At 49.9% G+C, this 23,750-nt stretch overlaps 1 protein-coding gene across 3 annotated transcripts in view; it reads right to left on the reverse strand.

The window, feature by feature from the left end:
• Positions 1–23,217, reverse strand: part of LOC122374746 (protein shifted-like) — a 32,048-nt gene extending 8,831 nt beyond the window's left edge. For all 3 annotated transcript variants that reach the window (XM_043353682.1, XM_043353681.1, XM_043353683.1), the window contains exons 1-4: positions 23,060–23,217; positions 12,269–12,942; positions 7,865–7,962; positions 84–228 (exon numbers count right to left, since the gene is read on the reverse strand). In XM_043353682.1, the coding sequence (XP_043209617.1) occupies positions 84–228; positions 7,865–7,962; positions 12,269–12,923 (898 nt within the window). In that variant the 5' untranslated portion in view covers positions 12,924–12,942; positions 23,060–23,217. The remainder of the gene's footprint in view (positions 1–83; positions 229–7,864; positions 7,963–12,268; positions 12,943–23,059) is intronic.
• Positions 23,218–23,750: the final 533 nt, after the last annotated feature.

Genomic DNA, 23,750 nt, shown 5'->3' on the forward strand with positions numbered 1-23,750 from the left:
TTTTACAATAATTAAGCTCAAGCCCATGTGCTATTTCAATAGGGGCAGGTGGAACGTTGCATATAGGCAAGTGCTCCACTCACTGCGCGCCTTCTTGGGCACCCGTCCGCTCCTGTTGATGGATACGATGGGCGGCATCAGCACGGTGGTGTCGTCAGAGGCCAGCTCGTAGAAACTGTAGTTGTAACGCCGTCGGCCGGAGCTCCAGGTAAAGTTTACGTAGCCCACCTGTGGGTGACACGGGGAGTTAGGGTGGACATGGGCAGCGTGTTGCAGACAGGCCGCGCGGTTAGTGGGTGCAGCGGCGATCGCAAGTCAAACGGGGGCAATCGTCGATGGCATCTGGTCCGGTTTACTGTTTAATAGTCGTCTGACAATCTGTGGTATTTCCCCTGTCCATCAATGATCAGACATCAGTCCGATTTTTCTTGGTCAGTTGGCACGGAGCCCCGTCTGTGCACGGCGTCGGGAACACGACCAGGAAAAACGCATAAATATAAGTATCCTGGGTGCTGAACTCAGCGTGGATGTCGTTTGCGATGGAGGCCAGTCCTACCTGTCCGTATGGTCGTCGGTGTCTTAGACTGCTGGTCGGCTCACGTCCGTCTGTATGAGTAGGTGCGCATGTCTGTCTGTCGTTCTATTCGTGCGTGCGTCTTCCGTCTGTCTGTCGGTTTGTCGATCGGTTTTGTCTGAATATTGTTTGTCTGAATATTTGTCTAAATGCTGTTTGTTTGTCGTTCTATTTGTGCATCTGTCTGTATCTGTATGTCTGTCGGAGACTCTCCGACGGCCGCACCTGCTCAGTGCACCGTGATGCAACGACCCGTCTAAATCATTGTCACATGAGCGGGCCAGCCCGGTCGGCTGCCTTCCAATGAACCCGGGCGCGGAGCGAGGTCAGTTATAGATGGCCGGACAGACGGGCGGGCGCCGCCCCCCCCCCCTCCCCCCGACTCCGGCGGCTTCAGCTGGCTCCCGATCCGGACATGCCGCCGGACGACCCCCGATGCCGGTCATGGAGACGGGAAAGACAGGAGAGGACAGGGTAGGACAGGGCAGGACAAGAGGGCAGAATGGGACAGGACAGAACTGAGCAGAACAGGACAAGACAGAACGGGGAAGAACGGGACAGGACAGGACAGGACAGGATAGGACAGACCGGGAGATAATAGAGCAGGATAGTAGAGAACAGGACAAGACATGACATGGCAGGACATGACAGAACAGGACAGGACAAGCCAGGACAGAACAAGACAGGATATGACGGGTCAGGACATACCTACCTATCAGGACAGGGCAGGACAGGCTAGAAGAGTAGGTATCTATTGAACTGGAAGCGACAGGCCAGGACAAATCAGGACATGATAGGACCTGGCAGGACAAAAGGGCGGTCTGACCAAAAGCAACTGACTGGGGTGGCTTCGTTCCTGTCTTTTCTTGGAAATTGAGCATTGTTGGACATCCTAAGAGCTGTCGTATGCATATTATGCACGGCCTATCTTTTTCTTTTCTTACGGGACATACCCAGAGCGTGTCCCTATCTAACGGCGCCGGAGAGGTAGAGTACTGTCGCGGCCGCTTTCAAATAATATGGGCGTCTTCCAGGGATCTGCCCTGGGACCGCTACTTTTCACCATATTTTCGAACAACCTCTCGCTATACGCAGGTGACGCCACCGTTTTCCAATATGCGGACGATACCCAGGTTCTAGTGAGCGGCCGTGCCGACGACCTCAGATCGCTTATCTCTCGCATGGAAGCTTCACTCGCATCAATCAGTGACTGGTTCTGTCTTCACGCCCTCAAGCTAAACGCAAACAAAACACAACTCATGGTTTTCGGCAGCAGACAAAATTTACGGAAAGTACCCGACTTCAGCGTCTCTCTTGGTGACTCTGTGTTGCAGCCATGCGAGCAGGTGGGGAATCTGGGTGTTGTCTTTGACAGCGCCCTGTCCTGGGAAGCACATGTGTCCGAGCTTAGTCGACGGTGTACTGGCTTGTTGATCGGACTGTCTCACGCACGAAATTGCCTCCCTGACGGTGTCAGTTCTCGTTACATCTCTGGTCATATCACGAATCAACTACTGCCTCACTGTGTACGGTAACGGGACTCAGAAAAATTTTGACCGACTCCAGAAAATTTTGAACTTTGCCGCTAGAGTGATCTTCGGACGGCGTAAGTTTGACCACGTCTCGGACCTGCGCGACAGACTTGGCTGGCTATCACCAAAATCCATGTCAGATTACCTGACATTCACGATCGCGCAAAAGGTCATTAAGCATGAAGAGCCTGAGAACCTCGCTGCACTTTTCGTCCCCAATCAAAATTTTCGAGACCGGCACACACGGCAGGATCATCTCCTTCATCTTCCCCGACCGAGGCTTGAAACCGGAAAACGGCGTTTTGAGTACCGCGCCGCGGCGCTGTTAAATAGCCTCCCACCCCAGGTAGTGCAGCTGCCACCTGCCAGCTTCACCCGGTCTGCCAGGGCCGCCCTGATTAACAAATCCCCGCTACGCCGCTGACGAGTCTGTTTAGTAGTAGACAAGGCATGCCGCCAATAGGTGGACGATCTGTTTGCAGGCGCGGATACAAGGGGGGGCCATGGGGGCCATGGCCCCCCCCTTGGCCGATTTTTTTCAAAAATAAAATAAAAAGTTAAAAAGTTAAAAAGCTGAAAAGGGGGCCTCTTGAAAATAAAGTGGCCGAAATCCGATGAGTTTTTTTTTTAACCTACCCACTTAGTTATTTCTTAGAAGACTAGCTGAGAAGACTTCTTTGTTAGAAGATTGGTAAAGCTTTTCATAACTTGGAGGTCTCTTATACTCACAGAGATGACCACTTTTACAGGGCCTCCTAACCTGCACAGAGGGCCTCCAAGCCTGCACAGATGTTGAGATGTTGCCTGAACAGCTAGATAAGCTCAATAGACGCAGTTTTTTTTTGGGGGGGGGGCCAACAAGTGGGAAGATGGGGCCTCCAACAGGTGGGATTATGGGGGGGGGGGGCTCCTGGTTTCTGATGGCCCCTCCCTTGGAGATTTTCTGGATCCGCCCCTGTCTGTTTGTGCTTATATATATATATATATATATATATATATATATATATATATATATATATATATATATATATATATATATATATATATATATGTATATATATATATATTGTTTGTCATATGTACATATGTAGATGATTATTGTCGCGACCCCCATCGATGGATGACTGTCGTCTAGTGCTGAGTGTTCTTCCCCCTGCCCGCATGATTGTTACCCATTATACTTGGATCTAAGCCGTAATCGCCACGCCATATGTGGAGGGCTTTTGGTGTCAATACAATACAATACAATCAGGGATGCGGAGCCGTGGAAATTTCAGACGGCTCCGGCTCCGGCTCCGGCTCCGGAGAAAAAAATCGGCTCCGGCTCCGGCTCCGGCTCCGGGTGAAATGTCATGGCGGCTCCGGCTCCGGCTCCGGCTCCGAGTAAAATGATCCGGCTCCGGCGGCTCCGGCTCCGGCGGCTCCGGCTCCGGCTTCTACTCAGTACATCCCCTATGCGATCAATTAAATACGGGTGGAAGAAAAAAGGCGATAGGATTGGTACACGTTGCTTCTGTATTTGTATAACAAGGCTATTTTGAATACCAGATTGTTTTACGCCTTTTACCTACTGTCAAACCGAATTAGTAAATAATTGTTTCCTCTTAAGAAAAGGAGCCGTAGTCGCCCCCTTTTTGACGACTCCGGCTCCGGCTCCGGCTCCGGGCTATATTGTTTCACGGCTCCGGCTCCGGCTCCGGCTCCGGGCAAAATATGCCGGCTCCGGCGGCTCCGGCTCCGGCTCCGGCTCCGGCTCCGCATCCCTGAATACAATACAATACAATATCTTTTTGTAATAGCGGCTATCCTACGTTCCTAATTGTATTAATCATGGGTATTTTATTTTACAAGTGGAAGCCCCAGCAGGTGATTAAAAGTTCAGCCTCGATGTTTCAACATTGGAGTGATGGTCACAGATATGATGATCAAAAATTGATTGTGCGTAAGCTTTGTCTAAATTGATTGGCCAAACTTTGCTCTGAGGTCGCCTTCAATGATTATTGATATGCTTATTGTTGTCAATTATCAGCTTGTGGAACAGCCTTAAGACTGCAGTGGACGTTTTCACTGCGTGCCTATTCAATGGGTTTCTTCAAATCGAATTAGACTGATAACACTTTCGCCGAGGGATGTCCGTTGTGCTCGCTAGTTTATGATAATTATGGATGGTTTATTGCATGCATTTCTCGCGATCAAGTGATACACCATACTATCTATGAGCGTTCTAATTATAGTGAGGAGTTACCATTGTCGTAACGTGTAATCAACAAACTTCCAATGATGCTACTTTGACAAGTTATTGCCGTGCCGTTGCAATGAATTTATAACGAGTGTTCAGTGTTCACTCTACTCAATGAAAAACATCGTTGAAACTGTCCTAGCCTTACAAAAGTCAGGGGAATTCCTGAAGAATGCTATTCGTATTTACTGTTCTGATGAGAACGATGAAACTAAGCCGTATTCAGTTTCCAGCGTAGGGTAAAACGTTCGTCTTTTCATTCTGCCACGTTTTCCGGTAGTTTTGTAATCAAAGGTTATAATACCTACACTAAATTGAAGAGGAACAGCAATAAAATAAGTAGCAATGTGGCCTATGAAGTCAACTCTTAACACATTTCTTCATTTGGATAAATGGATGAAATGATAATTGACATGAATCGATAAATGAATAAACAAAAATAATAACAAGAAAGTAACTCATTTATGGACACATGGTAAGGTATTAGGAGACCAAATATTTCCAGATTGCGATTGGAAAAAAACTTACGAGGCAAATCAAAAGGTACATACCTAGAGGTTATGACTGTAACTAGTTACAGGCTAAAAGAAGAGGTAAATTTGACTTTCAACAAGCGAGAAACAATAACCATTGATCCTAGTCTATATTTCATCCCCGTATGACCCTCTATTACGTAGAAGCTGGAACAAGTCATCGACGCTCCTTCCATTATAATGACGCATGAGTGAAACCCGGCGAGTTTGCGGTCGCCGTCCGCGCTGATCCACCGGCACCATCAGCCAAAGCCGCCCATCGCCGCCCGGTCCCATGGACCGGCTGCAGAAGTCATACATTTCGCTGCAAGCCGCAATAAGTTGCACTTCTGCAGCGAACCAGCCGACAAATCGTGAATTAAAACAACATATGTTCTCAGTTAATACCACCTGACATGCAATTAGCACCGCCAAATTGAAATAGGTACGAGAGAAAATTAACGCAGCCTAGGCAAAATCACTTGCATAGCATAACTGCAGAAACCGTTTCATTATTAGGTCCGTTATAGTGGTTAGCAGGGGCCGTAACCTGACTCTGAATTTGGTGGTAACGTCCTTCCAGATCTGCACCAGACTTGTAAACGACTCTGAGTTGATTCGTGAATCGACTCAGAATCAAACCGTTTTTCGATGAGTCATGAGTTGATTCGAGTCACTTCATCGAGGAACTTGATGAGTCATGAGTTGATTCGAATCAATTGAATTTAACATCATGAGTCATTTGATGAATCGATTCAAATTTTCAGACTCAAACAAAGAATCGACTCAAAAAAATTTGAGTCGTTTACAAGTCACCATAAACACCCTAATAATCAATGCTAGATCACCCCCTCAGCTTTAGCAATCACTTAACTCCATATTTCAGACTTACAAGAGCCTCAGAGGCTCAGGCACAGGCGCCTAATGAGCCAAAAGCATTTGGCAGTTGGTAGGTACTTAGTCTTACCAAACCAAGTGCCTGCTACACTACCTAGGTACCTACATTTTACATGTCAGAAGTCAGAATTGACACCTGCGGCTGCCTCCCCTTCTCCCAGTCCCAATTTGGTCCCAATAATCAATCAACAGCATAAGAGTTTGGGCCTCTATTGAGTCAAATACGCCCAAACTACCTATAGCCTATAAACTACCTATAGGCTATGCTATAATATAAATAAACTCACCTGTAAACCACAAAATTGCGATGCTCAACTGCCAATAAACCACAAAATGCAGATTTTCCCATGAAATATAGAAGTTTAAAAAGAAACTTGTTTTATGACATCATAGAATCTTCAGAATAATGTAAAGAAGCGGCTTTGAAATATTTTATCAGCGATCTCCATTGGCCTAAAATATGTACTATGAGTGACGTCATGAATTCGAGAATAGAATGTTGAAGTCATAGTAGTTTTAAGAAAACTACATTAATGGCGCAGTTGATAACTATCACGTCTGAATCTCGTGACAAATTGGCCGGATGACGTTGCCCGAATTAATGACAATTTATTTTTACCAAAAGAGCCACTTGGTCAGTGCTCCGGTGCTCCTGATATCGATTAATATTCAATGACGTCATTTTTAATCTAAAATTGCTCAAGATCATATCTGATTCTGAGGCCTGAGCCACTCATGCAAGGTCATGGACTCCTCGTGGCCCATGGAGCCCTGTTGATGCTGAATGTTTCACAGGTGGGATTAATCCTATTTTTGAGGTTGTACTGTTTGAATAATTTTATCTGATAAGTAAGAAGTAGTAACATTTGTCTCATTATCATGTAGAAAAGGTTTGATTAAAAGAAAACCTCCTCTTGGAACTTGTGCTTTTGAATTTTCAAATAAGACTTTCTAGGTAATAATAAGAGATAGGTTACTATGCTACTCCTTAGTCCTTACTTATATTATAATTGTCTCTCAGAGTTACTTACAAATTTATCTGACATTGCACTGTTGAGTGTTGAAGATAGGTAGGTGTAAGGTAGGTACCTATGTACCTAGTCCTACATAGGTAGCTGCTTGAATCTTTGGTCAAGGCTACTATGCTTCTTAATACAATTGTGGTATGCGGCATATTCATTTTATCATAGCTTTGAGTCAAATAATCAACAAATGCCTATAGTGAGTCATGGGTTGAATGAAATAAGTTCAATAAAAATGTCGTGTGAGTCATGAGTTGATTTGAATCGATTCATCAAAATGTGTGAGTCATGAGTTGATTCGAATCATTCCGTTGGCTAGTTGCTCGAGTCATGAGTTGATTCGAATCATTTTATCGAGGAACTTGATGAGTCATGAGTTGATTCGAATCAATTAAATTTAACATCATGAGTCGTTTGATGAATCGATTCAAATTTCCAGACTCAAACAAAGAATCGACTCAAAAAAAATTTGAGTCGTTTACAAGTCTGATCTGCACCTCATCACGGCCACTTCTCCGCATTGTCTGGCGAATGGATGATGGAACGGAAGAGCTGTGAAATTCGCTCGCATGTTCTGCGGCGACAGAGGTCACCTGTTACGCAAGCTTCAGGCGCTGAATGTTTCAGCGGCCAGCGCTCACCAAAGTCCAAATAAATCAGTCGTCAGTCAGCTGTTTGCGTGATAAACGGCAGCTGTCTGGTGCAGTCACCAGTCCCCTGTGTCACCAGTCACCCCTGATCATCCGGCCCTTCCCCGCTGGCCGGGTCGGGAGACACCAGATATGATCACCAATCTGCACGTGCTGCCCGAGGAGCCTGCTGTGCGCCCCGCCGCGGATAAAGGCTCCACAGGGACCACAACAGACCTTTCTTCCAGCGGTTCTTATTTACGGCCAGGTAAGCTGATTTGTCATCCGGCCCAGACAGACATGGCAGGTCGGTGCTTATTTCCCCACTGGAAGTGTGTTGACTGGGACTGGTCGTGTTATGACGGTAGATTGAGACGTTGGCTCGCTGATGTTTAGCGGCGCGCTGGTTCAGTCATGGTTTTATGCTTCTCTCCCGCTGCCCAGACTCGCCTCACTCACCTCAGCGGGGATCATGGGAAGGTATCGCTCGAAGTTAGGGTCCATGATGTGCGACAGCAGCTGCCCCTTGATAATGATCGGGATCTGTATCCGGTAGCCTGCAATAAAACCGGGCTCCTGTCAGAAACCGTGCGGGCTGGCTGGTGGTGGCTTTCTATTGGCCGACACCCGGTATCGGTTTTGGTGAGCGGCTGGGTGAAGGTGGGGACGGGACGAGGGACGCAGAGGAGCGGGGACACACCTGTTTAACACCTGGACAGCGGCTGTTGGTGACCGCAGTGGACCGAGCACACCTCTATCGGCCGCCGATCAGCCCGGTCCGGCCGGTAAAAATAGTGCCGGTGGGTCGGTCGGTGCCGGCGGCGGCCGGTCGGCGCGGCGCACAGGGAGCGGAGGAGGGCGCGCGGCCCGCTGACACCCCGCTGCTCGGCCGATTAGTTCGGCACCCGTGCCCGGGCCGGCGGCAGTCACCACTCAGCGTCTGGGGCGGCTGCGGTCGCCGGCCAGGTGCCGGGCTCTGTCCCACAGCGCCAATTAGTCCCCGGCCGGTCCGGCGCCCAGGATTTACCGGCGACGCACGACACAAATATCACCCGTGGCAGCTCAGTTGGGCGCATTTTCACAGGTAATTAACACGGTGATTTGCTGAAATGAAATTACTCAATAGAACTAGCCGGAACAGCAGGCGCTAAGGAGCAATCAGCGCACAAATTAGATGTCATCATTTAACCGTAACTGCTGCAGCTACTTAATTAGACAGCGTATGCTGTACAATAGGGCACTGTTCTCACCGTTGAGATGAAGATAAGACTTAAAGGTGCACAATAAAATATCCAGTGCTTGTGCAATTTTCAAGTTGCAGCTACTCTGTCACGCTGTCACATTTATGTTCGTTATTCATGTAAGAATGTTTATTTTACGCTTCCTACATGTTTCGATAAGTTTTCTGTAAAACGAGCGCTGCTGTAAAAGTGAAGTTTTCGGATAATTGTAAAAATCATCATGTGGTTTGTTGACAGGTGAGGCACGTCATATTACACATTTGCCGTATGATCAAACAGCCGTGTTACGGTCTGGCCGCTGCTGCCATCACAATTAGCCTCTCTGTCCGGAGCGCCATCGCCGTGCCAAGCGAAAGTGATACGTTACGTCTGCTGATATCGCCACTGCAAGCGCAGTCATAACAGTTACCAGGTGTTTATGTTACTGCGGCCGCGATCAAAGCTAATTGACGGCCTGCATTGCACAATGTGCAGACCGCTAGCCAAGCCCTATCCTTGACGGGGCGATTCCAATGGGTGAGTCGGACCGCGTAATTACACGATATCACCAATGAAATCATCCTCTGGTCATACACAGGTGACGCAAGGCTCCCGTGTCGTTTCTCACATGGCAGCCGCCATTCGGAGGGAGTCCCCTCCACTTGGACTAGTGTCAGTTGGTCTAGTATCGTTTGGGCTAGTTCATTTGGTCTAGTGCTTTATTTGGTCTAGTGCCACTTGAGCTAGCTTCATTTGAGCTAGTGTCATATTTGGTCTAGTTCATTTGTGCTAGTTCCCGAAATTTATTTGAAATATATAGTTCCCTGAGATGCTCGGCCATGTTTACCATGAAAAAGTTCGGTCTCGTTGTCGTATATATTTCGTTCGTTCGATTATGTATAACATCTTGATAACCCGCCCAAATCTTGATGTTTCGGATTTAAACGTACAGTGTGATAGCATATCCCACGCCACGAAGGAATTCCGCCCGCTCTATGGTGCCTTCCGCTAGTCTGGTTATAAGTGTTGTCAGGCGTTTATTCATATTTTTAACAGTTTTCTTGGATTTTTGAACGTCATGAAAGCTGCCTCGTTAAGTTCTGTAAAAAATAAAATAACCGCAAAATCTTTTCCTCGTGGGCCTAATTATTGTGCCAAGCATGATAATACACCTCCATCATGGAAATGAGTCTGCTGAAAGCTAGACGAAATTACGGCACTAGACCAAAGGCACTAGCTCAAATGAATGGCACTTTGGCACTAGCTCAAACGAAAATAGCCAAACTGGCGCTAGACCAGCTGAAGCACTAGACCAATTGCACTAGCTCAAAAGGCACTAGACCAAATGATGCTAGACGAAGAGAGTGGCACCCTTCGGAGGGAGGCTCATTTTACTGGCGATCGCTCCACTGCACTATGGTTGGAAACGGCCTCACGGATGGCCGGGGGTCAACGCGAAAAAATGTTTTGCCCATAACTTGTTAATGCGTAGACCGACTGCGATGAAACTTTGCATAGGTATACCAGTGTCTTTCGTGCATCATACAGTAACTCAGAAATGACGAGGTCACGTCACGTCACGCGTGTGTGACGTCATCATTGCAAGTATGTCATAAGTCGCCTATGTCTTTCGTTATGTTATCGATATCGTGAGGCATTTTGAACATGTTTTGAATACAGCTATTACTGAATGGATATTGTTGTTATGCTTTAGGGCGAGAAATATCAACGTAGTGACGCACAGTGTCCTACTATTGGTCATAAAGGGTCACAAATTTGGAGAAAGAGTATTTATGATTTTTTTTTAGATTAGGCAAAAAAGTAAGAAATAAAATGACGATCAAATGACAAAACATGCGTCAGATTAACCCGGCAGTTGCTGGGGTATTTCCCCATCCGCCGTTTGCCGGGGGGGGGGGGCGTTCAACGCCCCCAGCCGATAACTCGCGAACAAATAGGCGCAGCGAAACGCACGAGGCGCGGCAAACGAAAGAAGAACGCGACGAGACGATTCACATGAATACTTTAAAGCTGAATTTCGAGGTCACAGGTCGGGTCAAGGTCAGGTCAAACACTTGAAATCGGGCTTTCAGTAGCATGGACTTTAGAACCTCGCAATCGGTGCCTCGCGTTTCGCGTTTCGATTATATCGTCATCAGTTGGTCCTAAATAAATTCAGTCATCAGTTGGTCCTAAACAATCTGTCACAACTGTCACAACTGTCACAACCCTTCATATAAGTGCTAAAAGAGTGTCAGATCAATGTAGGGGTCAGTCAAGCATAGGCCACTGGCCAGGGTCAAAGTCAGGTCAATCAGGTAAGCACATAACCCCGAAAATTAAAACTGGTACCTATCCGCAGCCCATGCATGACACATGTTTTATGGGTACTTTTGGGCGTAGAACACGATGGTGACATTCATTTTATCATACGAGTACGTGGCTGGTTGAAAAAAGATCAATTTCAGAAATGCATGCGTCATGGTCGTGAAGTAGTCACGAGAAATTGCCAACATTCAGTTCAAGATTTTGGAAACTGTAGAACGATGATCAAAAACCATAGATAGCCATTTGATTTGCCATGGTATTGGCAGTGTAATGGAGTTTACAGCATGTCTGTATGTCTGTTCTGTCAGTGGATATCCATATCCATACTCCAGGATATCCATACACGTTTGCACGATATTCATACTCCAGGTGCAGGGGCGAGCAGTTACTTCTTACGAGGGGTGCGGAGTCGAAGTCAGAGTCGGAGTCGGAGTCGGAGTCGGAGTCAGAGTCGCCCAGAGTCGTGGCAACGAGCCAGGAGTCGGAGTCGGAGTCGGGGTCGGTCAGGAGCCCGCAGTGGAAGTCGGAGTCGGTCCGAATCGGAACAGCTCCATCGCGACTCCGAAACACTGGCAGGGGTCCGGAGTCGGAGACAGAGTCGGCCGGAGTCATGGCAACGAGTCAGGAGTCGGAGTCGTAGTCGGAGTCGGATTTGGCGCCACCACGACTCCGCAAGCCTGCTTCTTACCATCATTTATAAGGATAAGCGATTGCAAGACTGACGAGCCGACCTGGTGCTAACGAAGCGACGGGTAGGTACGCCTCGGGAGATGACGCTTCACGGACGATTTTGCGCACAAGTGCGCAGTCTGCTTTTACGTTCCCCTTACGCAGAATTGAACAGCGATTTATTCTGCCAAAAAGCTCAATGGAGGTCGATGGAGAACTTTTTGTATGTCCAATGAAACATAAACGCAATTTTGCAAATATTGCTGTGGTGACACTGCAAACAGAATGCAATGCCGTTCCTGATTTTGAACACGCATGGGAAAAAGAGTCACTCCACTCGATAGCCAACATAACAAGGATTATTTTGATATATAATAATCCAGTTTTACAACGTCATGGAGGTACTCCACATGCTATCACCAGCGCGGTTGTTTAAACCTTTGACGGCGCACCAAAAAAGTCACTGTCAGAAACTCCCGATTCCACGTACAATAATGGAGACTAAATGCGCAACTAAATAATTTTTTCTGCCCAATTCAAAACATTTCATCAATTTCCAACAGAATGACACCCCAAATATACATATATTCCGAAATTGCCCACGGCCATCCGTGAGGCCGTTTCCAACCATAGTGCACTGGCTCACCTGAGAACTGTTCGATCTGGTCTGGGTCGATCCAGAGTCCGAGGTCGTCTGAGTGCTCGCCGCGGTGCCGACGACCCCGGTCGGAGCCTCCCGGTCTCCTCCGGCCCTGTCTGCCTCGACCCGTAGTGTCTCCGGCGGCTCCGGAAGGGTCGGCCGCCGCTGGGGCGCTAGGGGAGTCCACAGCGGTGGAATCAGAGGAATCTGAGGAAGTGGAAGGATCGGACGAACTGGAGGAACCCGGAGAATCAGAGGAGCCGCTGGAGTCTCCGCCACGAGGTCTCGATGGACCTCGGGATCCTCCCGGACCGCGCCGCCGCTGGCCGCGCCGCCGCTGACCGCGCTGACGCCGACCGCGCTGACGGCGCTGACCTCGCTGGCCGCGTGGCCGGCCGGAGGTCGCTGAGCGCCGGGCGGTGGAGGAGCCGGGGTCGGACGGCTCGGAGCGCGAGCTGGTGGAGCTGGGCGGCTCCGGGGAGGGCGGCGAGCCGCTGACTGTGCGCAGTGCGGTGGCGTTGGCGTCTCTCCTGGCTGGCGGTGAGTGTGCGCTGGCGGTGGCTGCCGGCCGGCCGGGCCCGGCGTCCTGCTGCGAGCCGACCTGGCCGAGTCCCGGCACCAGCAGCAGCATCAGCGCCAGCCAGCAGCCGGTCAGCTCCATCGGGTCAGCTCGCACACACCTGGCGGACGGAGGGTCAGGTCAGCGAGGGAAGGCCCTGGAAACCCGCTGCGGCGTCTGTGCAGGTTTCCAAGCACAGAGAACATCATTCAGTTCCTCTTCACCCTGCACTCACTTTTTACCACTATGCAAACAAACATCTTCACCCACGTCGGACAAAAGGTTTTGATGTGTGTTTACGCTCTTTGTTTATTCTTTACCGCAGACAAGTTGTTTAGGTCTACCTACAGCATTTCAAAGTATCAGCCCCGGTGTTCAAGCATTCGCCGGGCCACAGCTCAAAGCTTTGATTACTTCACGGCATCTTGCACAGATGTCTACGCCACGATAACACGGCTCGTTGGCAAGACAGCGTGCTCGTCGGCGTTCGACCGAGGCTGGGTAACGTCCCAGGGTGCCGCGCGGCTGAGTGAGGAAGGGTGCAGGAGCGCTGGGCGATGGAAACACACGGCCCTCCCCTCCCCGACCCAGTGAGCGGCTACCGTCTGATCTCTGCCATCGACACCGGCCGCTGTAAACAGACTGTCAGACAGAGCGGCTGCCGACCGGGCTCACAGCCCAGCAGCGAGAGAGGGTAAATACCTGGCCTGAAACGGCGCCAGGCCAGAGCGCTGCTGCAGAGCGCCGACCAGAGGCGCCTCCGAGTACCGACGAGAAGTTTCAGAGCTCTACACTCTGGGCCTCACTTCTACTGTTGTCTGACCAAATAGGATGATGCATGATTGAAGCTAGTATGAAGTACTTGCAGGCACTATGTAGATATGCACCATTTATATAATATGTAATGGTGCAGCCTGGTTTTCATGCTGCGCTCAGCTGATGCAGCGAACAGAGGACACAGACCATGCCCGGCCAGCCGTCAGCCCGCACCGTCGCTGATATACCGACCGACCGCCACCCAACATCCATCAATGATCGACACAACACTTAGCCTGTCACTTATGCACTGCGAATTTATGCATTCACAAAGGCCGATCCCTGGCCGCCCGCCGTTTGCTTGCATTGTAAATAGACGGATGATATCATTGGCGGTGTTAGAGGTCGTTGATGAAATGCAGTCGCCGGGCCGGTGCGCCGTGGCCGCCGGCCGGACCGTGTCCAGCGATGGAACGGCCGCCAGCCGATATATCTCATCGGATCATCGACTGGCGGCGACACGGCACATCAGACGGCACCGCCTCGGTCAGACAGGGAGCCGCCGCGGTCAGACGGGGAGCCGCCGCGGCCAGACGGGCAGACATGTACCGAGCCAGACAGAGGTCTGGGAGTGGGGACAGCTCCGGCCGCGAAACAGTGCTGCGGACAAATTGCTCTGTCACACCGTTACAGAAGCAGCTGCGGCAGACGGTGCAGAGGATGGCTCCGGAGAGACGAGAGCTGCTCTGAGCCACAGTGCCAGCTTTGGTGAAGGAGCACGTCCTGGCCTGTGAGCACTGTCCGATAGCACGTCCGAGCGATGGGCACGGTTCGACTTAACCGCTGTGTGACCGAGTGACGCAGCACGCAGAGGAGTGACGCAGTGGAGCGCGGCTACCCGATATGCAGCGAGACTGTTGGAGCAGCGTGAGTGACTAGCTCAGTGAACATTGAACAAGGACGTTTTTGTGCATTGGCTGAATGTCTGAGTGGTATCAAAAAGTTCAGGAACACTGGCACTCACCGGCGACAGTGACTAGATTTGAACAAATGTGTAGGTATGTACGCATGGTAGCGTCGGTAATTGTCACAAGACCGTAACCGTATCTTAGAAATACCTGTCGCTGGCGTGCTGAATCATGGTGCCGCTGACAAGCGATTGAAGTGACAGCTGCCGACAGGTGACTGACGACAAAAGAAGCTTCCATCGTACTGCAGTGTTATGTGGGTTACCTAGCACGGAGAGAATGCTCGAAGTGGCACTGTGTGCATAGGCACATCCCTGACTAAACGTGGGTTAGGAGGAACTGATTACTGAACAGAGCTGTCTTTGGAAGTAGCACAGTCTTTATTGGATGGCGCGTGCCTGTGGCACAGCACTGACCGTGCAGCATGTGCAGCAGTTCATTGCACCTTTGTCACTCCGAGCAATTATGTACCGTTCCTGCGTGCCCCGTATGTGCGTTCTGTGTGTTCTGTGTGCGCAGTGCTCCGTGTGTTCCGTGTGTGTCCGTCGCTCGCTGCAGGTGTTTGCCCGCAGAGGTCGCACGCCCGCCGTCCCCGGTCCAGTGAACGTGCACCTTTCTCGCCGGTTACCGCTCTGTTTGACCGATAGGGCCGTGATAGGACGCCTTCTTCCGCCGGCGCCAGATCCGGCCGACCGCGGCGAGGGTCCCAGGCCAGGGTATGATGAGGTGGGGGGGGACGCTTTTAAAAAAAGAAACAGTTACAATACTCGTAAATACATCAGCTTACTCATCTCAAAAAGAACGATTCGTACGTAGCAGGAGAAGGAAAATGTGATATTTACTATCGCATCTGTTTTTACAAGTATTTGTACCTAAGTATGTTGGGCTTGCTAAATCTAGAATTACGCCTAGCATGAACTCATCTCAGAAGGCTCATGAAAATTTATGCATGGCCCATGACCTTATAAGTGCTTGTCTGACTAACGAACGGGATGCCGGCGAGTGACGGCCTCAGTCACAAAACAGGTCTGTGACGTCACTCATTGTACTGGTCCAGTGACGTCACGCGGCCACCGCAGCTGGAGTCGGTCGACTGTCCGGCCGGTGACGGGCCCAATCACTGATCAAGGCCAGCAGAAGCAGTAATTGGACCCAAGCACCTACTCACGACCGATGGGACGACCTCAACATGTATCCCTAAAAAGAGCAAAATTTGCCAATAAATGGCTGTATTTTTTATGAAATGGCACTTGCTATGGTTGATAGCGTGCAATGTCTACATCTGACTATTTGTTTACGTTGGAATAATCACTTAGTTGCTTTGAGATATTCACACATTCAGTGTGTAAATCACACTACATTGAAAAGCGCAACAGCTCTAGTATATTGGCAAAGTGCATAACAACTTCTACAATGTTTTGTTGTTGCCGAGCATCCTGTAAGCATGCATGTATTTGTGTAGGTACGCAAATGCTCCTCAGTGCCTAAACACTGAAAACTTTTTTACCATTTCCTGAAGGGTAAACCCGCCATAGCATGGTAGCTTGACACACAGACGTTTTTTACCACCTTCTAGATGGTAAATTTTACTCTTTCATGAAGAGTAAACTCGCCAGGGAGGGGTAACATGACACACAGACGTTTTTTACCATCTTCTGAATGGTAAACTCTTTTGATTTACTCTTGTCTAGAGTGTAACATTTTTGGGGTTACACTCTTTGAAAGGGTAAATCTTTAACGGAACCCTTTTCTAGGGAGTAACGCATCATCTACTCTGTGCTTTACCCTCCTAGAGAGAGTATATTCTTCTGGCCTACCCTTTGTCACATGGTAATGTTTACTCTTTCCTTAAAGGGACCCTCCCACCTTCAAAAAAGTTAATGAATTGGCATGAAAGTGATGTCGCTCGGTTCAGAAAGAGCAAAAATGAATATCTACCAAATTTCATCGAAAAATATTCACCGGTTTTCAAGATATTAGACTTTTACTTTTGTTTACTTTTTGGGATCTCCGCTGTTCCTAGCGACTTTATTTGAAAGTGCGGCATTTGTTGCGCGCAAAGCAGCATATACCACCGCGTGCTGCCGAACGTTTTAGTAAAAGATTTAAAAATCGTTAGATCTCCGCTGACGTCACAAATTCTAAGGGGGCATACCCATGGGTGGAGAACCTGCCCCGGCCACCCCGGCCGTGGCCGGGGTAACTTTCAGCCTACCCCGGCGCGGCCGGGGTAACTTTTCTACTCTTGTAAATCCTAAAAGCTGTCTCCATACGAGAAAAGAAAACTCACGCTCTTCGAATGTTGACTTCCATGGGCGTAATATTGCAAATCAGGTAGGTATTTACCATTTACTTAACTTGCCATAATCTCCAACCCTAAGACCCGCGTGTGGTCGCCAATGCCAAGATTGCTCTCAAATCCTGTTCAGTTTCGAAATTTTGGCGCGCCTTCGGCGCACTTTTTCAAAACTACTGCTTGACCTCATTGCCTTCAACTGACCTGCCACCAACCGCAACCACACCCGTTTATGAGCGTACCCGTCAGGGTGCTCATAAACACCGAGCGGCCATCATGCTTCGAACTCGGACTGTTGTAACCGGGCCGCGTGCTCTCGCCACGCGGAATCCAACGCTCTAGCAACTGAGCTACGAGACCGGGACCGGTCGATATTCCTGGATCGACTCCCTGTTTGTATTATAAGAGCCGCCCAACATTGAAAAAGGCTACGCCCGTGGATGTCAGTGACTTATTTTAGTGCTTTGCTTGGTTCGATCTGTCAATTTCTCTGTAAAGCTTCTACTATGGTGAGTTGTCTTTTTGTAGCTATTTTGAGACACAATAAAAAGCTGAAAACGCAACATTTAGGTACTCAAAATGGCATATGGTTTGGTTTGGGTTCGGTGTGAAATTGCAAGTTTAAGCAAAAAGAAATAATAATTTAAAAGGAAATTGCCTTTTCGATCATTCCAAAAATGTTCTTAATAATACGGTGTCGGATACAACGCTCATCCTTGAGCAAACACAGCATCCTATTCCATGCGTCAGAATAGGGGTTTGATGATGACCGTTGAGAACAACGTGAGTATATCGTCTTCCCGCGACTATCGGTCGCCGGCCGGGGTAACTTTTTCAAACATTCTCCACCCATGGGCATACCAATGCATTAGCCCCTTAGAATCCGAAAACTGCAAGTTTGAAATTCCATATCTCCGAATTAAAGCATTTTTCGATGTTGTGAATGCCCAAACCGGTATTTTCAGGCCATGGCCACCAATTTGGCTATCTCAACTCAAAACTAATGTTGAGGTGGGAGGGTCCCTTTAAGTGTAAACCCCCCAGAGGATGGTTACAGACTCACAGACGCTTCCTTCAGAAGTTTCACGAAGCTTCTGTTAACCGGAGCTCACCAACTAAAAAAAAAACATGCTTCAAGAGCAACAATGTATATTTGGCTTCCGTACAAACAATACGAGGGACACACCAGCCATGAACATTGTGAGACTCTTCAATTATTCATACGAATTTATACAAATCGTTCAGCAATGCACAAGCGGTAAATAAACACCACGATACAACTTGAATGCAATTTGAATATGAATAGGAAGACATTCAGCGCCCTCATATTGGATAAGGCACAGCGCACAACATTTGAAGTGAGCGACGGCGTTCCTGGGTGGTCGCCCGTCTGCGTGAGATAATGAGACTGGATCACTACAGTGAAAGGCTTTTTCAAAGTCACCAACACAATGCATAAACTTGTAGCATCACAACAAAATTAATGTACGTACTCACAGCACTAGGCCACGTGGCCGTGCACGGGGTTCTGTTGACCAGGTCAAATTAGCACCACTCTCAACGGCATGCAATGCTCTAGCACATCGGTACTTACAATAAAATGTCCACAGAGGCTCTATAGGCGATGAACAGCACACAAGCACAATCACCAACGGCCACGCCGCGCGGCACCGACACTGCTCACATCCTCTCTCGGAGACCAACGGCCGAAAACTGACAGATGCGCGCGGCCTTCAAACCGCAAACGGCCGATCTCGTTTCTGATTGGCTGATTGATTCAATTTCAAATATCATCTTCACGAGGGTAAACAAGATCCACGCAAGAAACGACTATCTGTACACGAGTCACGATACCCAGAAGGAAAGAGTTTTCGTGATGTTCTGGATCGCGAGAGTAATATTGATATTTACACATGGTAATAATACTCTTCGCTGGCGAATAAGTTCATATTAACCACGTACCGTTACTATGCACATAATGGTAGCAGCGAGTTACCCTTTCAATATACTCTTATCTTGCGGGTTTGATGAAAATGAGCCCTGCAGGAGGTAGTAAAAAAGTTTTGAGTGAACCATAGTGACTGTCCAGTCCACCGTCCACCATCCTTCTGTTTATCAATGCTACTAGTACAGGACTTGTATGTCATGCGTGGGAGTTTCCGTTATAGTTTTGACCATACATACTTAAAGAGTATGTACATACGCATTGTGCAAAGTTCTTTTCCAGCGTCTTTCTGCACATACATAATAAACATCCTAGGTATCATTTGAGGTACACCATAGTATTTGTGTCCCACACCTATGCCAAAGACATGCATCAGTCTTTAGCACTCCGACCGGTAACATTCATCAGTCCATGAATCACTCAAACACCGCCTCATCACTCAAAGCGTGAAGCGTGTGGCGGCACCAGGAGGCCGGGTAAAGGTCAGGCTGACCGCTCAGCGGCCGTGTGAGAGCCCAAATGAGATGATGTCTTAATTACCACGCCGGCCATGTTTCGGAGAATTATGAGAGACGAGACAAGCGCAGCGCGCTGGGGCCGGCAGGCAGACGTATCGGCCAGTTTTATGGTGAGCGGCCACGGCCGCGGCGCTCAACCAGTCGGCAATAAACTCTAATTTATGAACGTATCTACAATGTAACCGAATGCGTCTCAAAACAAAGAAGGGCATTATCGGCTGGCAGGTATCGCCGAGCATGTGGGCACCATTAGTGGCGCGCATGAAGACATCCGAGCCGTCCGAACCGCCGCCCCTCCCCCCCTCTCTGCTGTCCCCCTCTCCCCCATCCCGTCCGTAGAGCGATAATGGGCCGAGGGGAGCGGAGACCGATCGGGCCATCAGAGACGCGGCGGTGATTTGGGTAAACCAGGGGTGGAAAATCGGTCATTGGATTATCCGAGCTGAACAGGTGTGACTCAAGTGTGAGCAGGGGTCGTGTTTGGCTCCAACAGACCTTTGTATGGACCAAAAGACTGGCAGACTGATCGTATTGACTGAACAGGTGTTGTTCGATGCCTCACGCTTCTTGTTACGAATTAATTACAGAAGTATTTGTAGATTTGTTTTGAAGTACCTCAAATTGTACCGCTTCGCCAAAGGTGGCCAATGGCCATAATCTCTTATAAGTTATAAGTCAAGAAATAATAATGTTATGCCAAAGTAATAAAGCTTTTAGATCGAATAATTCATTTCCAAACTGACTACCTGAAAAGAAGTTTTTCTGGAGCCTCGCTTACGCAACCGAGTCACCTATTCGATCTGTACTGTCTCCGTGTCTCACGGGATTGAGTCCTTTGGACTTCGCCACCGAGCCAGGACTGATTGCTTCAAGAACGGTTCCACCCTGTGCCCAGAGGTGCAAAAACCTGCCAACTCGCCAACCAGAGTATGTGCCAGAGATAGCACTTTTAGCCCATGAAACGTGACAGATTACGGTCAAGTAGGCACCAATTAGAGTGTCACTTTCTATATTCCATATAAATGCGAATAGTAAGATAGCTAGCTACTACGGGGCTCAACTTTTACTCATTTGTCATTTTGCAGTAAGTTTACTTTTTGCAGTAAATTAGCTGTGGATTATAATCGTAACGGCTGCGTCATAACTGTACGCATTTACGGGGGGCTGCAAAAAGCCGGCGGATTCTGTCACGCGGCGGCTGTCTCCATTGTAAATCCCCATTGCCTGGCCGTGGAGTTGGCGAGGGGCTGGCGGATTGTCACGCCGGCTGTGACAGTTTGTGACAGTGTGTTTTGAGTGTCTTAGCCGGGCTAGGGAGGTGAGGTGAGGCAGTATGGGATCCAACAGCATTACTACGGCTGCGCGGGCAAGATGTGCGGGCTGTTTGTTTGTCCCCAGCACAAGATGTATGCTGTGGATAGTATTATTTATAGTTCAATCAGTCTTGAAGCATGTGGATGTAAGATGAAGACGAGCAATAGCCAATAACAGAACCTTGAGGTGAGATTCAGCTAAAACTGTCAGCATACAAAAACTCAGTCAGAAAATTTGGCATAAGTGTATATTGATATGGGAATCCAATTTTGGCTGTCTACCCTGCTGTCAAAATTGAAATAGATGAGTATTCAATTAGGATGCATTCACATTTTTATTTGAATCATATCAATGAAATATTTTAGATTAATTAAGGCTGGCATCACCATTTTTGTGTGCAAAACCTTGGGAGGAAAATTAATAAAATGTTCCTTCAGGTTATGTTTGCATAATAACCTGCTTTTGTTTGTGCCGCAGCCTACACGTTTTACAAAATCCAAGTTTTTCTAATGATTTTCAGTACCTATCCAAAATGTACTTACCTTCTTTCAACTAGGCCATAGCTTTGACCATGCCTGGCTTCTAGTTAGAAACTTGACAATGTTTTTGGTTTGCAGCATATAGGCACTTAGCCATTTTCAGACTTTCTATTGTGTAGGGTGCCGTTGTGTACCAGGCTGTGTGTCATTTCTGCCTCTAAACCAACATTTATCTCAAGTGAATTATCATAATAGTTAGTCTTATAAAAGTACTAACTATAGTTAATGCACACCTACTTACTGCATTTGCATAATCAGAGTCCGAAGGCAGGTGTTTTAAGGGTTTCAATATTTGAATATTGTTGAGAAAAGAACAGTAGAAATAAATGTCAGGTCTCAAGGTGCTCAATAAGAAGTGCCTAATCATTGGTACCTGTCCTAAAATATGTTAAAATTCAAGAAATGATTAAAATTTCAGAGAGGAGGGAAAAGTAACATCCAGTCATCTCAACGTAAACTCCGTCAGCTGACATCACCTGGTGGATGGAAGCTGCGTGACAGATTCCGTGTGCCACTGGCAAAGTATGTGACAGCTGAAGAGGTTTTTGCACCTCTGCCTGTGCCCTGGCACCCTGGCACAGGGGTTCCACCCTGTGCCCTGACTGGACTGGCAGTCTCCCTCGCTACTGGTCGGTCGGCTGCCTGCCATACTGGGCTGCTGGGTCGGTCGTCCCCCCTGCTGTTGTGCTCGACCAATCGTCTCCTTTACTGGGGTGATAGTTCAGTCGTCTCCCTCACTAAAGGGTGCAGGGTCGGTCGTCTCCCCAGTCCTGTGGGTCAGTAGTTTTCCCAGGCGGGTTTCAGGGTAGGTTGTTTGGACTCTAGGATGCAGGGCTGGTCGTCTCTCTGGTCCTGGGTCACTCGTCTCCGTGCCGTACCGCTGCCAATCGCCTCTCCTGCCTTACCATGTTGGTATTGCGCCTTCGCCGGTGCGGTCAGTGACGACAGGTGAGGGTAAACGTTGGCACCCTCGCCTCCCTCGAATACCAATGAGTGTCGGTAGTCCATCACTGTGCCACATTATGCAAATCAATCCACGCCAAACCCGTGGGAAACGGGCGCCGGCCGCGGCAGTTCGAGCTCGGTCCTGAGGCACACCGTCCGCGGCCGGCCGCCGCACCCCGTCGGCGGCCCCGCCCCACTCCTCCAGACCCAGACAGAGTCCGCCGGGATCGTCAGAGTCCACGGGAGTCGCCCAGAGTTCGCCAGAGTCCAGAGAGACATGTCCGCGGGTCACCGGGTCGGCTGCCGGCCGACCATTCTCGCTAACAACGCCGCACTTATGGCATGATGAACGGTTCGAGCCGAGCCGCCCATTAAACCCAGTTAATTTAATGCTATCCATCAAACAAGTTTGCAACAAGTGACAGCGTCATCTTCACGTCTCGGCACGGCGGCCGGCGGCCCGGGACGGCTGGAGGCCAGCGGGCATCCAGACAGAGTGGAGGTTTGCTGCTCGCTCCCGACCGGCGCTATCAGTAGCCGACGGATGGACGGACGGGCGGACGGATGGACAGACGGACGGACGGGTACGCGCGGGTCGTGTGTCACGTGCGGTCGGTGACGTCACGGGGGCAGGATATGGAGCCGCCGATGACAGCGTCATGACCTCAGCGCTCCGTCTGCAGTCGGCTCAGCTGGGCGGCCGGTGCAGAGAACGGCGGCGGCGGCCGGCTGCGACGCACCAGCCACCATCCATCCTCCGCCGCCGTCAGATTTACCAAACAGCGGCGGCCGGCAGAAACAGTGCAGCGGCGCCGGCACTGGGGCCGCGCCAGCCAGAACTACGCCACGGGAAATCCGATGAGACCCGGCCCCGCCAGCTGGAGAGTACGTCCGGAAAGGATGTGTCCCGCGTCGCCGGTCTGTCCGGGCCGGCCCAGCGGGCGGCGGGGCACTCACCTATCTCGCCGTGGGCTGGCTCATCGGAGCTGGTCGACACTCCGGCGCAGCCTCTGTCCGTGGCCGGCTGGCCTCACTGACTCGCGTCCGTCTCTCGCTCGCTCTCACGTGCCGGCGGCGGCAGAGGGCCGGGCGCGTGCGGCCACCACCTCACCTGCTGGTCGACTGAGCGCGCCGCCGCCGCCGCCGCCGCCGCCGCTGCCGCTGCCGGGCCGACCGACCGGCCGGCCGCCCCCTGCCGCCGGCCGGCCGCAGCTCGTCACACGGGGGGCACAACCTGTTGGTTCACGGCAAAAAGCCACCGCCCGGCCCTGAGACGGACCGCTCCGGTCGGCAGCGCGCGAGCAGCGGCCGGCAGCCGCCGCCGCCTATCTGATTAAGTAATTATACACGGCCAGTCGGATGGCTTTATCGGAGCGCAGCGGCCGGCGGCGGCGGCCAGCGCGGCTAATTAATCACGTGAAGACTGGCCAGCCGGCAGCCAGGTGCCGCTCACGACCGGCCTGCACGGAACGGTCGCCGCTCCTGACCCGCAGTACACGGGATGGGCGCCGCTCCTGATCCGACCGGTACACAGGGAACGGGCGCCGCTCCTGACCAATACACAGGGAATCCGGTCCGACCAGGACCCGGGCACAGAGAACACGGGCGAACCTAAAGACTTGGACACAGACTCGGCTGGACGGAAGAC

The sequence above is a fragment of the Amphibalanus amphitrite genome, unplaced genomic scaffold, assembly GCF_019059575.1.
Source record: "Amphibalanus amphitrite isolate SeventyFive unplaced genomic scaffold, NRLGWU_Aamphi_draft 001705F_arrow, whole genome shotgun sequence".
NCBI lineage: Eukaryota > Metazoa > Arthropoda > Thecostraca > Balanomorpha > Balanidae > Amphibalanus > Amphibalanus amphitrite.